The sequence below is a fragment of the Corvus brachyrhynchos genome, unplaced genomic scaffold, assembly GCF_000691975.1.
Source record: "Corvus brachyrhynchos isolate BGI_N302 unplaced genomic scaffold, ASM69197v1 scaffold136, whole genome shotgun sequence".
Taxonomy (NCBI): domain Eukaryota; kingdom Metazoa; phylum Chordata; class Aves; order Passeriformes; family Corvidae; genus Corvus; species Corvus brachyrhynchos.
Window position 1 is genome coordinate 5,626,686 of NW_008239080.1, and position 15,384 is coordinate 5,642,069.

Below are 15,384 nucleotides of genomic sequence, written 5' to 3' on the forward strand. Positions count from 1 at the left end.
ACCAGAGCAGAGCAGGGGACAGAATCCCCTCCCTTGCCCTGCAGGCCATGCTGCTTTGGATATGTTTGGCTTTCTGGGCTGCAAGTGAACATTGCTTGGTTATACCCAGCCTCTCATCCACCAGTACCCCCCCAAGTCCTTCTCAGCAGGGCTGATGTGCATCAGATCATCTCCCAGCCTTTACTGACACCAGGGAAGGTGTAGCTTTATGGAAAATCCCTCCCCACTGAGAAAATGAACTCCACTAATGAAAGTGACAATTCTGTAATTAATATGCCAAGAAAGTTTACTGGTATGGTTGCATCTGGCTGGGAGTATCTCCATAATCCACCTGAAAAATCAAGATCAGCAAATGCTTGGGGTGGCCAGAAAACTCTATCAAGCACCTTTTCTGTATCAAAAGCACTTAAAATAAATTCCAGCTCACCACAATTTTTTTCTGGAAAACTATTTAATTATCCTGGTTTTTTCCCTTTAATCAATCAATGCCAATTCATCATTCAGAGATAGCACTTCACTTTAATCTTCTTGGTGGAACAGCAGCATCATGTTATAGCTCTCATAAACTTGTATCAAGACTAGCAGTATAATTTTTCAGAGAACAGTTTAGGGCTAATTCAGAAACAGCTTTCAGTAATATACCCTGAATTTGCAATCCCCCAAAACCACAACAAGAAGCCAGAAAAAGCAAAAATGTCTACAGAGAAATGTCAGGCCTTCTAGGAAAACATCAAAATGCTTCAAAATACTGACAAGTATTAACACTCCATCTCAGCTCTGGTACTCTTTGCATGAAAATGAGCTGGCTCAATCCTCTTTGATTATCCTATATAAAACCAATGTGATCATTTTAGCATGCCATTAGAATCTGGCACTTTAGAGAACTTAAAAATTTCCACTGAGATTTTTTTCTCCAAATGGATGTGTGAGTCATGTGCCAGTGAAGACAATTATCAAATGATAGGAAGTAGCCAGGAGGTCAGAGTTAAAATAGGCAGAAGTATTTTGAGAAAGGATGCTTTAGCAGGGTCACATTTGTTTCAGACACAGCATAAATCAAGCCAAACAGATCTGAGTACAAATTGATAAATATGCATAGGAGTGCTTTAACTTCTTCTTTAACTAGAAAGGAGTTTTCAGACTCAAACATCACTTTTGTCTCCTGCTAGAATAAAGAATACAGGGATGTCAGTTTGTTATACTGAATGAAAATGCTTAATTAAGTCTGTTTTCAAAACATGCCCAAAACATGATTTTCTGATCTCTTGTTCATTGAAATACCACTACAATACAAGAAGCACCAAGCAACAGTTTATGTTACTAGTGTAAGCATTCCATTTTTTTATTGGAAAGAACTATCAGTTTACTCGAAAAATTGTGTTTAATGTTTACTTTCTACCTTTTGTGGTATCTGAAATGCTGTTTAGCAAGGCACACATCATGTCTCCTTCAATATGGTGAGGATTCAGGATGCGAGCTGGTCGCTGGGTCATTTTAAATTGGTTTTCCAGTTCCAGGAAGCTTTTGTCTCCAGAAAGTACAGTGAAAGGAATTTGCTTGGGCAGGTGCTCATCCAGACGACCAGCCTATAGGGAAACAAATGACAAGTGTTGAACAGAGATCATGTTTTTATCTCATGGCATGTGGCTGGCTTTGTGCAAGACAGGTCTTCATTGCAAAGTTTTCTACAGCAATTTATTCCTGCTTTTATGATCCAAGCCACATTATACCACTGTGAAAGGCACTGTTTCAAAAGCTGGATGCTCATTTCTTCTCTGTGTACAGTAGATGCAGGTAATGGCTACCAGAACAGTACAGATGGAGTATGGAATAAATTCCTAAAAAGCAGCATTTTAGAACTGTCTCCACATAAAAGAAGTCATCTGTGCAGAGCATTTTAAGAGTAACACAAAAAGCATAATGAAACATAAAACCACTGTGGCAAAAATGTGTTTATATAATTAGATAGCTAGTAATTTTATCTAACTGATAAAGCACTATATGGCTTCAAGCTGCATCAGGGGAGGTTTACGTTTCCACTGAAATGGTTGCCAAGCATTGGAACAGGCTGCCCAGAGAAGCAGTGGAGTCACCATCCCTGGAAGTGTTCAAAAATCATGTGGATATGGCACTTAATGACGGTGGTAGTGCTGGGTTGACGGCTGGACTTGATGATCTTGAAGGTCTTTTCCAACCTGAACAATTTATGATTCTACTTTAGGAACACAAGTCCCCACGGCATCCCAGATTCCCGTCCCTCACCTGCACATCCCCAACCCTGCCAAAGCCCAAGGTCTACTGAATAAAGGCACTGCTCTTTGGCAGCTCAACAGAGTCTGTGAAACTGGCACCCATTCAACTCCATTGTGAAGATGGCTCGAGATTTGGGCTACTTGAAGAGAGACAAAGGAGTTACAATCACTCTTGAACAGAAACTGTAAGAAGTACAGGTTTTTTACTCTTCATTCCCTAACCAGCTCCCTCCCCTTCCACAACAGACTGTTGTCCTATTTGGGCTGATTTTTAAATAACTCCTCGACCATCTGTCTCCACTCAATCCAGGTTTATCATTCTTTATAGTGGACACAGAAGTCTCATGGAAAGAATCTAAAAATGTAATCTGCAATCAGTACTTAACATCAGTAGCAGATACCGTCTGCCACCCTCCTCTGGGTACAGGACAATAAAGCAAGCGTGCCCTAACTTACATGAACACAGAGAGCAAAGTCTGCTGCTTCTCTTCTGGTACTGCAACGTGGATGAAGAAAGAAACATCCAATCCTCTTAAGATAATTGTAAATTTTGCAATGCACTGGAGGCTTCCAGTTGCTGTATCCTCCTGTACAGTGAAGAGGAATAATATTAATAATAATAAAAACCAAACATGAAAAACAAACAAACCGTGGATTTGGGCAGAAATGCCTCTATGAATTAAGAATGCAAGAAGGCAAAAGCAAATAAAACTGTCTTCAAAGACAGAATTCATGTTGACCAATGTGAAAGCTAAGAAAAACATATAACCAAAATTCCCCAACCCTCTTGTTCTTTAGAAAGAAGGCAAAACAAAGTAGCTAGCCTGATACTACTCATTCAATTTTGTAAGATTTTTTTTCTTGCAAATCCTGACTTATCTTCTGGATATCATATGCTTTTAGACACAATGATGTGTTTTGTCTCCAGTTTGAAGTCCAGTTATGGTTAATGTGCAGAATCATAAGAGCTCTGGAAACAGTACAAGTAACAGAAATGCTTCTCTTAGGGAAACCTGTACTACAGGAGTAACAGTCAACATGCACTGTAACTGCCTGACACATCACGTCAGAACTCATTAAAAAGCGGATCCAAGAACTGGAGGAACAGATGAAACAATGACAGAGTCCTGACAAACCCTTGGATGCAGTCAAGGATAAGCAAAATGAGGCTACAACTGGGAAAAAAGTGCAGGAATTTTCTAAACAGTATGTTAGGCATATAGTTACTGGCTGAGAAAATAGCTGGATAATAAAGATGAGCTGAGTAAAGTGTCTGCTACAGACAAAACCAGTACTAGACTGAAACAAGTTGCAAGGGAAAGAAGCAGGAAGTCTCTCAAGAGAGGGAAAACCAGAGGAGCCTGCACCATAAAAATACATATGACACCATAAAAAGGCAAGCAAATGGAAGGACAATTTGATCAGAGTGACCAAGAATTTTGTAACATTCCAATGGCTAAGAAATAATGGGTCCATATTGCATTATCTGCTAGATGATAGAGTGGCTGGATGTGAGAAAAGATTTTGAATGGGAAATGAAAGCAGTCATTGATGGCACTCCATGTGAGGACATGGAAAACCAATGCTCAAGTAAACAGGCTGCAGAGGATGGTTTATGCCAACATGTCCACCTGCAGTCTGACAAAGAAAAGCATTTCTCAGTAGATTTCTCCTGTTCCCTCCTGACTCTGCTTTTCAGCCTAATGGCAAGAAGATGATATCGAGAATGATCTCAAAGATTTATTAAGAGTCTACACAGAAATGATTTAGTGGTATCTGTCCATGAGAAAAAAATGCTATTTGCAAGTTCCCATCCACTGTGATAGCCCTCAGTCACTGCTATTTGGGAAAGACTTGTAATCGCCAGCCCTGTTTTTTGGCTGCATAAATGTACAACATAAGCATTTTACCAGGGCAGCTGAAAACAATGACAGACCTGCATTCATTCAGTCTGTTAGCTCACAAATGGATGAAAGACAACTGAGTATCTGAAGACAGAAACAATACAGTCCAGACAATACAATGGAGGAACTCAAAGCAAAGCTAAGGCTATACTACAAACAGGAATAATAGAAATAATGCAGATATATCATATAAAAATAATAACTAAAATTTCAGAAATGTCATTTGGGAAATGCAGGAAAAAATGATGCTGTATTTTCACAGGTTAAGCAAACGAGAACAGCATGCCTCAACTAACTATGCAAACTATTATTATGAGAGGGTACCTACAATACTAGATCCAGATGTGCCTGGGAGCCTTAGTGTTCCCAGGCTCAAAACCAATATAGTTGACACCTATAAACTGGTAAATGTTTCTCTCAGATGAATATGACCCATTTTATTCACAAGTAACTCTTTAGCATATCTTTTTAGTTCACATGCTTCAGGGGCCATTCCCATGAGGCAGCCTGCATGCAGCAAACCCATTTGGAAGTAAGGAACTGAGTGGTGCTGATATGGGCTGTGCTGTGCCATCAGGCACCTGTGTTTGGAACATCTCTGGGCACAGAGTCTTACCCAGCCCAAAGGTACCTTTGGGTAAGAGTATTGCACTAGTAGGGGTTCCTAATGATACACCAGTAACACTATGGTTATACTATGATTAGTTCTTTCTCTTAAGTCAGAGAACAGAAGTTTCTGACAATACAGCTCAGACATCCCTAGGTTCGACCAACTTTTTCTTAATGAATCAAACCCAGGTTTTAACCTTGGAAAACAGTAACAGCACAGAAGACCTTGTCACAGCAAACAAGCTTAAGTCAACTAATGACAAATTAGTTTTGAGTAAATTAGATAGAATAAAAAGTATGACTGAAAGCCAGCATCTGAATTCATGTGGAGAAATTCTTCTTTACTAAATAATTCTTCATAAAACCCAGATATAGCCAGATATTTCTTCCAGTCAGATTCCTAATAGTTTCTAATCAGTAGAAAAGTTTTTCCAAGGCGAAGTAGATTGAGTGAATAACTGCAGAAATAAACAAGCCTTCAGCAATTAAAAACTACAACCAAACCCCAAATCACAACAGAATTCAAGGAGTGCACAGGTGAAGTGAAATCTGCCCAGATGTCCAAGCTGGGCAAAGCTTTAAAAAAGATAGTAAGAACAACCAACAGGTTATTCAAGCATATAGAAAAGAGAATGTACATAAATGAAGCAACCAAGCAGCATAGATGAACTAGAAATCTAGGACCAATAGGTGTAATATGGAAAGTGTAAGATATCTTTTATCTTGTTTATCTTATGAGACCCAACCTGGACTATTGTGACTAGTGCTGGTATCCCCAGTATAAGAAGGACATAGAACTGTTGGAGCAAGTCCAGAGGAGGGTCAGGAAGTTGATAAGAGGACAGCTGATAAGAGCACCAGCCTTATGAAGACAGGCTGAGAAAGTTGGAGCCGTTCAGCCTGGAGAAAAGGTTGTGTGGAGACCTCACAGCAACCTTCCAGTATTTCAAGGGGCCTCAGGGAAGCCAGAGAGGGACTCTTTGTCAGGAACTGTAAGAGGACTGGACAAGGAGTAACTGGTACAAACGGAAAGAGGAGAAATTTAGGTTAGATATTAGAATGAAAGTTTGTACTGTGAGGATGGTTAGACACTGGAACAGGTTACTCAGGGAGGTCTTGGATGTCTCAACCCCAGCAGTGTTACAAGCCAGGTTGATAAGGCCTTGAGTAACCTGGTCTAGTGGGAGGTGTCCCTGGCCACGGCAGGGGGGTTGGGATGAGATGATCTCTAAGGTCCATTCCAATCCCTTAACATTCTATGATTTAAAACCCCCAATTCAGTACTTTCTGCAGCTTGCATGTGTACAGGAATGCTGTTACAGAAAGGCCAAAGGTAATGACAATACAGGTAGGCGATACAGAAGTAATACTGGAGTAGAACACAAAACTTAGGAGAATAACTTGCTTTAACAGGGAAGATCAGAGGATTTGTCCCTAAAACTCCTAACAAGCAGATACCAGATTACAGGTCCAGGAGCACAGATGACTGTTTGAATCCCTAACACTTTACATTAATGGCCATACTTGGTTTGCCTTCATCAGCTAACTGGAAAATCTGTTTCTAAGGGGGGAAAAAAAAGTGAGCCAGGCATCAATAGGCCTTTCTGTCCAACCTGAGCAGCATGACAACTCTCATCTTTCAGAGTATTCTTGATTGTCTTCCATGGGAAGAGATAATCAAAAACACTTAGCAAGGAAGTGCAGTGCCACAGTACGTACTAAGTGTAAAACATACCCGACCTACAAATCTGGTGAGATGACACCTGTGTTTCAGGCCATAAATATTCTTAAACTATGCCTTATCTACACTTTAGTGAAGAAATCAATGTACCACAGACAAAAAAAATTATAAAGGCAGATACAGAGAAAACTGGTAGAAAAAGCATGTGGTGGACAAGAAGTTGGTTCAATAACAGTCAGATAAGCAAAAGTATCAAGTTAAAAGGATGCTACTGGCAGACTTTGCAAAACAGTATGATCTTTAAGGTCCTTTCAACCGAAACCATTCTATCATTCTATGAAACTCATGGCAATGTGAGTTCCATCAATCACCGGTATCTTCAAGATGGGATGTACACCTATTGTTGTACAGGATGACAAAGGTCACCCTTTAAAGAACAAGCCAGAGACAGAACAAAATTAAAAATGTAAGAATGCAAAATCATACCTTCTGGAACTAAAAAAACCAAATCAAAACAAAAAATCACAGCCTTATGAGAAGGACTTAGGAGTTAAAATAATCTCTGAGTATTATGGCTGTTCTGATAATTATGAAAATATGATACAGCTTAAGTAAGTTCACGATGGAAGCCAGAAAGACTCCTAAACAGTTCCACAATTCTGGAACAATATTCTAAAAGGAATAATAGGAGCAGTGGAGGTTTAGACTGAGTTTGAAAAGTTTAAGAACATTTCTGTTACACGGTGCCTGTGACACTGCGACTTTAAAAGCTCTAGTGGCTACTTGCTCCTGTTCTTCATTCTCTCAGATTCAAGGAATCTCTGCTCAAGTACATGTGTAGACTTGTTAATCTTTTAATTTCCTCCAAACGTTTTTTACCTTGAAAACCCCAGATAAATGTCCCTTGGTTCAGGTTAGCTGGCAGCTGTGTGAAAAAGCTTCCCCAGTTGTCCAGGTCCACCAACACAATATGAGTCATAGTACTCAGGTAGTCAAGATCAGGAAGTTCACCATCTTCAATGGGATAAAAAGGACAAATTTAAAATCATGTGACTTTCTGGTCAACCAACATGCTTTTGAAAATTCTTGCCTTCATATATGTAAGTGAAAAGTTACCAGGAAAGTTACAAAACACGATGTTATTTGGTGACTGCATAGATTTTAAAATCAACTGAAGTAGCATTTAATAACACACTAATTAGAGAGAAGACCAGAGTCTATATGATGGTATATGATGGCTATATGATGGCATAGACCTTGACAGTTTTCTGGAAAGCACAGAAAGCTGTTGTCCTGTTATTTTAATAACTCATTTAATATTCAACTGTGCACCCTCGACTATGGCAAGTCTCTGTGCCATTCAATTGCTTGCATGCATAAAAACACATAAAACGTTTAGATGTGCACTTTTTGCTATACTTCTAACATAAATGTCAACCTCTTAATCAAAAGCACTATGACACCACTAGTAATTAAGAAACACTTCCAATTTCTGAACACAAGGTACACCTTCAGCCTTCTCAATGTCATTCTTAGAAGTGATAATGAACTTGAAAAAAAAATTGCATGCTTGAGGAAAAAAACAATACATACTGGGAATATAAATTCTCAGCTGATACTGCTTTTTGGCAAGCTAAGAAAGCTGTGATGATGGTGATATAACAGGACTGCCCACACAGAAAGCACTAACAGGTTCATAAATATTTATATATATAAAGAAGACAAGTTTCTTTTGAATGTGTATGATAGATCATTTTTACACTTCTAGGCGTTAGATCCCTAACTGGGGCATCCTTGATAGTCCTCTTCCTTTTATAACACCAAATTATGCCCCCAAATAATTTGAAAATCAAATGTTTGAGTCTCAGGATTCTTACATCTGCCTGTTTGTTTTTTTCCAAGACTTCATACATGTGGCATATAACAATACATTGTGGAGTCTGAGGTTTGGAAATTCAAGTACTGAGAATTCAGTATTTGAGAAATAACAAGTACTAAATTCTGAGCTCATTTATAGACTGGATGTAACTAAATGGTATGTGACATGCACTGACAATGAAACAGAGTGTGTTAAGGACAGCAATACTTTTCTAATGTTGAATGAAATTTTCCACATACTTTCACTAAGTTCTTCAGACTGTTCTGAGTCCTCATTTTTTATTTTCTTTCCCTCTACTGGGCCCTGAAGAGGAGACAACTGTGGTCTGTCCTGAGTTTTGGATGGAGATGCTTGAAATCGTTGCCTGTGAGGTTTTCTGAGCACACAAGCCCCACTTGCTGCAAACTTGAATACTGTGTCTTCTGATTCTGACGCAAGACTTGATAGATCAGGTTTCTGCAAGAAGCAGTGTTTCCCATGATAGTGCTGATGCGCGCTATGAAGATCATCAAAGTTTTTGTTGCATGCAGCACATCTAACAACATACATCTCTCCCTTAGGTTTCACTGACGTGTGACTCTTGAGATGACTGTTCAAATCAGCAATATTCTGTGCCGTTGCAGAACACAAGCAGCATCGAAACCATAAGTTTCCTTTTTGCAGCATGGCTTTCTGACAATTCTCATAATCGTTCCTCCTGTTTATTTTGGAGATGTATGTTGTCCGGCAACCACAGGTTAAAAGGTCTCCTTGTTCAACTGGGAGGAAGTCCTCATCCTTTTTTATTGATAGTTCCATCTGCTCAGGCACAAATGTATAGTCCACACTATGAATCTCCTTGTAATGGATTAGAAATTCTTCTTCTGTGTCGAAGAAGAGATTACCACAAAGGCCACAGAAGTATTTAGTCTGTATCTCCTGATTATGATGCTCTTGGAAGTGCCGCTGTAGTGTTCCTACTTTCCGAAAATGACTTCTGCATAAGCCGCACGAGTACCTGTGAAATGCGTGGCTTTCTAAGGACATGCAATGTTGTTTAATGCTCTCTTCAGACTCAAACATCTCCTCACAAATGCGGCACTGCCATTTTCCCACAACAGGACCACTTTCAGGGGAGAGTTCCACAGGGCTGGAAATGCAGTCTTTATCTTCACCTGCAGAAATGCTCACTGCGTCAGAAGCAGATGGCATAGGTTCATCTTCTACAGCTTCCTGCTCATAATAGTAACTATGTCCACCATGAAATTCAGTTACGTGTCCCATAATATCCTCTTCTCTTAGATCTACAGAGCACGCTCTGCACCAGAGAAGAAAATTAGTCAAGTGTGCTCCTCCATGGAATCGACTCATATGCAGGCGGATAATGCTTGAGTTTTCAGCCAGCTTTCCGCACACAGCACACTTGTGACAGATCCTATTTGCTGATAAAATGTGCTTTTCTACTGACTCTTCTGTAAAAAACTTTTGAAGGCATTCACAAAACCAGGCTTTTACTTTGCAAGCACTACCTTGACTTTGGTTTGCTACTTTATCTTCACTTTTATCTTTTAAATAACTCTTCCGTTTTGAAGGAGTAGACCCCATTTCACTGGTGGACTCACTTGGACTCAAATGTCTTTTAAGCAGTGGTCTTGACCGATCCACAATGTGGCACAAATGGGACTGATTTTTATGTTTTCCACTGACATGGCAGAACATCAAGATGGACTCTTCCAGTGTACTAAAAACTCTAATGTTATGTTGAGTGGTTTGTTTATGCTGGGTCATCTGATTCTTATCAGCAAACAGCTCATCACAGTTCTCACAGTGACCTTTTGTTTTAAATATCTCTGCAACCTGGGAGATGCTTTTCTTTGACAGCGCCATAGGCCCAGAATTATGACAACGTGTTCTAGAATGGATTAAAAACATGAAGAGGTTATATCACAACCTGAAACATTTTTAAACTTTCAGATATACTCGAAATATTACCTAGTAGCTACAGCAATACAGGGAAACAGCGTCCTCTATGTACTTTAACCCACCTACTAGCTTGCCAACAAAACCATGCAACTAGATGAAATGTATCTAGTCTCTGACATTTGAAGAGAATTAGGTGCTAATTTCCAAAGCTAGAACTTCGATTGATGCTTATGTTGTTGACTGCATTTTCAAAATCAGCTCAGAAATAGTGGAACAGAGACCAACTTTTGTTGTTTTGTTACAGAAAATCAAAAAGGATCCTGACATTGATCAGCTTTCTGCAGTGTGGGGTAAAGCTAAGGGGGCAGGCTTTTGATTGTTTATTCAGGAAGTCAACATTCAGATGGTCCTAGCTGCCCTGAAATCCACTAGTACCACAAAAAGCACGTCTGGGTATCTGTCATTGATCTACGGATGTTCACATTATAAAGACAACTGCCCTACACAAACCTGAAATGAGCCGTTAATTCCATATGTGAGCGCAGTATCTTGAAGCAGGACATACACTTCACCTGGAAGGAGACCTCTTTGCACAGAGATATCAAGAGGTTCTTTGCAAAGGATGGAAAAGGTACTGGATGGCCAGACTTCACTGCATCTGTAAAATGGAATGGTAGAAAGTGCAACCACACATTGGAGTTTTTCCATAGAATTTCAGCTCTCTGATGACATAATTACTATTGTTACTTGTTTGTCACAGGGTTCAGAAAGCAAGTTAACAAGTGTCAGCTGAGCTACAGTAACTGTGCAATGGAAGCTGTAACTGAATCCTGAATTTTTTAAACTTCTGTAACTATCTTATACCTGAATCTGTTTGCATCTTGCTTTTTCATAGTTGGTGACTGACTTTACTTCCCTTTTCCTCCTTCTACAGTGCCAGGTCAGTATCTCTCTTAGGAAGGGTCTTCCCTTCTTCTCCTCCACCTATTACCAGCTTACTTAAGTCTACTCTTAACACATACAATTTTAAGCCATACAGCATTTTTTTTTAAAAAGCACACAATTTATTTAACAAGTTCCCATATACTCTGACCATCTCTTTCTTTCCCATGCTTAATGTTAATTCTTAAATTTTTAGATGGAGAACTTTCTGTTGTTCTGAGTATATGCTCCACATGTAACTTCCGGTACCAGTAGTATAAGAAAACTCTCTTGAAAAGAGAATGGGAAATGGTTTATGGATTAGATACTGTTCATGTTCTGCACCTTAGCAGGCAAATTCTCTTTGATTTTTCTGTTTAGTAAGATATGACGATCAGCAGGCAGTAATTTGAGGTTATGCCTTTTAGCTAACTTCACTGGCCATGCTGATAATTATTAATCATGAAGCCTTACTAACGCAACGTAAAAAATGGAGGCCTCAAGTTTTTGTTCTGAGTTTGGCACTCTCCATCTAAAGAAGAAAACACTAACTTGTGCTTTTAATCTTTTCAAAGAAACAGCTCACCATTAATCTTTTTTAAAACCTATGACCTGAATTTAAAAGCATCTGCAGTCATCACATTCAGAATTAATAACCTATTTGAGAATAAAAGTACATTAGAGTGACAAAGCACAAGGGAAACTATAACCATGCAGCTGATTGTCACTTCACTACATGAAAGCAGCAGTACTAACTCGACCTTCAGGGGATTCCTTCAAAGCCTGCCTTTTCTGTACATTTCCTGCAGCCACTCGGGGGGAGGGCAGAAGTCGAAGATTAACTTACTAAGATGAGAAATACCTGAATGAATCCTTTCGGCCATGTAGGCTTGTTCAGAGAGCTACAATGTCTAAAATATGGCTATTTAGCAGTTTAGCTAACACTGAAGTAAATGCTTTAATGCCTATTGCTTATGTCAGGAAAAAAAAGCCAGTACAGCTATGTTGGGCATTAACCCTGTTTGCAATGACCAGATCTTTCCTCTAGACTCTATTCATGGTTCAGGATGTTGCCAGCTCACAAATAACCAGTATTTCAGCCTTCAGCAACCATGCAGTCCGTACAAGCCATCAGACGGGCAGCGATGTTCCAGCTCAGCACTCAAAATTTGCAATTATATGGAGAAGAAATTTTCACAGGTCTTTGCCATCAGGAATGCAAAGGACACTGACAAGAAAAACAGCCTCCAAGCTCACTACAGACAGTAGAGTAAGGAGAAGGAACACAACAGCCACTCTGACTGGAATTGAAAAAGAAATTTATGTGTTTTGTCTAAGTCTCTATCAACATGCTAAATGTAAACTTATTCAGGAAAGTAGTTTCACGGAGTCACTGGAGGATGAGAAGCTTATATGAAAGACTCAACAGCATCTCATTATAGGAAGTGTGATAGAGGAATCATTTCTACACAAAAATATGAATTTCAAAGCATCACATTTAAGATCTTAAAAGAAAAGTAAGAATTCATTAATAACAAACTTCAAAACCTTAACCTATTTTGGGCAGCACAAAAATGTAAGTCACCTCCTATCTTAAGGATGAATTATCAAAAAAAAAAATTAAAGGCAGTACACTTAGTATCACTTAGTAGCAACATACCACTCGGTTCAGAAACCTGGAGGAAGTGGTTCTCTTGTGACATATGCTGCAAACACTCTTCTCTTTTGGTGAAAAGGAGGAAGCAGTTTGGGCATGCAAAACACTGAATATGCTGTGGAGGAATACCTTTTTTATGCCCATCATTTTCATTTAGCTGGAAGAGAAAATTATCTGCTTAGGAAAAAAATTAAGACAAGAAACCAGTTCCAGTTCTCATGTCCTCCCATTCCTCTCTAATTTCTGTGTTAGTATTTTCACTTTTAGGTTGTCAGCTACCACATCAGTATTTATCTACAGCCTACCCCCCTCTGCACTTCAGCTCACAAGACACTAGGAACTGGCCAAAGTACCACTGTCAAAGCCAGCTACTCATCCACGCTTACTACACCATCAACTTCTCCATCCCCTTCCTGCACCACTGGGAGCAAGCATCTTCCCAGGGACTATGGGCTCCAGCAACTCTTAGCCATTTCCTCTACCCAGGCTCTCAGATAAAGCTCCCTCTGTCAATAAAGCAGCTCTTTTACCTCATGTCAGTTCTTCCCTAATCTTGCTAACCTTTAACTCCCCAAAATGCTGCTCCTCAGAGTAGCCTGAAAGGTCTGTGACTTTTGTAGAAGTCAACTCCTTTCACCTGCTTTGCCTTCTACATCAACTTCAGAGCTCTGCCTTCAGGGCAAAAATCCTTTAGTTCTCCTTCTGATATTTTTGCTTCCTTCTTTCTGTATCACTGCAAGAATCTTCATTATATGCTTAGAGTTTTGACTAGGATTATCTCCCTTACACAAAGTAATCCCATCTTCTCGCTGTCTGCAAGAGACACTCAGTGCCTTCCCCCTACCTTGGCTGCTTCTCCTGCTAATGTCCCTGGACACATCAGAGGCACAGAACTCTGAAGCAATGGAAAAAGAGCAGGGGACAAACTACGATGCAATCTTTCAGCTTGTCAGGTATGACTACATATCAAGAGTTATTACTACAAGCGAAATTTAGTCTGGTTTTCAGAATGTCTAAAACTGAGTGTCCAAATTTAATGTGGCTTTTGGAGACTAGGAGAGAATATTTGTTATCAAAACACCCAACTTTGAAAATGCTATCCATTATCCAACTGAACACCAGACTGCTTAAATAAAACCCCCATCTCCTTTCTGCTGCTTCTCTTCACTGTCACTTATTTCATCCTAAATTCTTGCCTTTACCTTTCAGAGTTTTGGAAATGCAAAAAAGGGGAATACCTATTGACAACACCAATAGATGGACAAGAGGCTCAAGACAGAACTGTGGTCCTCCTGAAAGCATACCAAAACATAGAACCTAAAGGTCAGATCTAAAGGGAATACTGTCAGGCTACACCAGGTGTTTGAAACACAGCAGAATAAGAAAAAACTATCTTGAAGTAAAAGAGAGGGAAGACAAAGAGGGTTAAAAAAGAAACCCAACAAAAAACCCCACCAAAAATCAATACATAATTTTAAGTCTTAAACCCTCTACTACATTCAATCAGGCGAGTTACTTATCCTTATGATCTTGCCTTAGATAAAAGATGATCACTGTACTGCTGAGAGGTTGAAAATCTTTCGCAGCATATCACACAGGCAACAGCATTATGTGGGGGTCCATGTAATGTGACTGTTGGGTCACAAGGAGAATGATCAAACCTGAAGAAGAAACAATTAGCAAACTAGTCCCCTCTAAATAGTCAAATAGCTTTTTTTTATGGGAAAAATTCTGTCCTTTGAAGCTATCGGACAAAACCCCTATCTAACCAACCTAAACTGTAAAAATTCCTTACTTCCCCTATCGTGAACTGTTATCAGCTGAAGTATCCTGAAGTATAGCTGAAGTATGTTCTGCAGCCTACCTGTTAAAATGGCCACTCTGGAGAGAAATCATACTGCTTTTAAGAGAACTACATAGACACTTTTATAATTTATTTATTTTTACCTCCCTGTACTAGTTCTGGTTGGGATGGAGTTAATTTTTGTAGCAGCTTGTACGGTTGTTGTGTTTTGGATTTATGAACAACAGTGTTGATAGCACAGATAAGTTTTAGTTATTACTGAGCAGTGCTTGCACAGTGTCAAGGTCTTCTCTGTTTTTCAGCCTGTCCCACCAGCAAGGAGATGTTGGGAGATACAGCTGGGACAGCTGACCTCAACTGGCGAAAGGGACATCCCATAGCATAAGACATCATGCTCAGAAATAAAAACTGGGTGGAGGAGGAAGGGGAGACAGTTGGGAAGACAAATGCCATCACTCCAAGTAACCATCATGTGTGATAGAGCTCTGCCTGTTGATTCCTTATTTTGCTTTGCATGTGCATGCAGCTTTTGCTTTACTTATTAAACTGCTTTTACCTCAGCCCAGTCTTCTCACTTTTACCCTTCCCTCTTCCACATCCCACTAGGGTGAGTGAGCAGCTGTGTGGGGCTGAGCTGCCTATGGGGGTTAACCCATGACATTCCCTTCAACTTCTCACCACCTTGCCCATGGACACATTCAGTAGTTAAAAGGCAGTATCTGCTGGAACTGAACACAGGCACACTGAGTACTGACTAGCAAGATCAGCTATGAAC

General features: G+C 39.7%; 1 protein-coding gene across 3 annotated transcripts in view; it reads right to left on the minus strand.

Annotated features, from left to right (window-relative positions):
- The window catches only part of LOC103619142 (E3 SUMO-protein ligase ZNF451-like), a 35,786-nt gene that overhangs the window by 11,102 nt on the left and 9,300 nt on the right, over positions 1–15,384 (minus strand). For all 3 annotated transcript variants that reach the window (XM_008637629.2, XM_017739284.1, XM_017739283.1), the window contains 7 exons: positions 14,340–14,466; positions 12,809–12,962; positions 10,738–10,885; positions 8,565–10,216; positions 7,326–7,460; positions 2,709–2,839; positions 1,400–1,586 (listed from right to left, as the gene is read on the minus strand). In XM_008637629.2, coding sequence (XP_008635851.1) covers positions 1,400–1,586; positions 2,709–2,839; positions 7,326–7,460; positions 8,565–10,216; positions 10,738–10,885; positions 12,809–12,962; positions 14,340–14,466 — 2,534 coding nt within the window. The remainder of the gene's footprint in view (positions 1–1,399; positions 1,587–2,708; positions 2,840–7,325; positions 7,461–8,564; positions 10,217–10,737; positions 10,886–12,808; positions 12,963–14,339; positions 14,467–15,384) is intronic.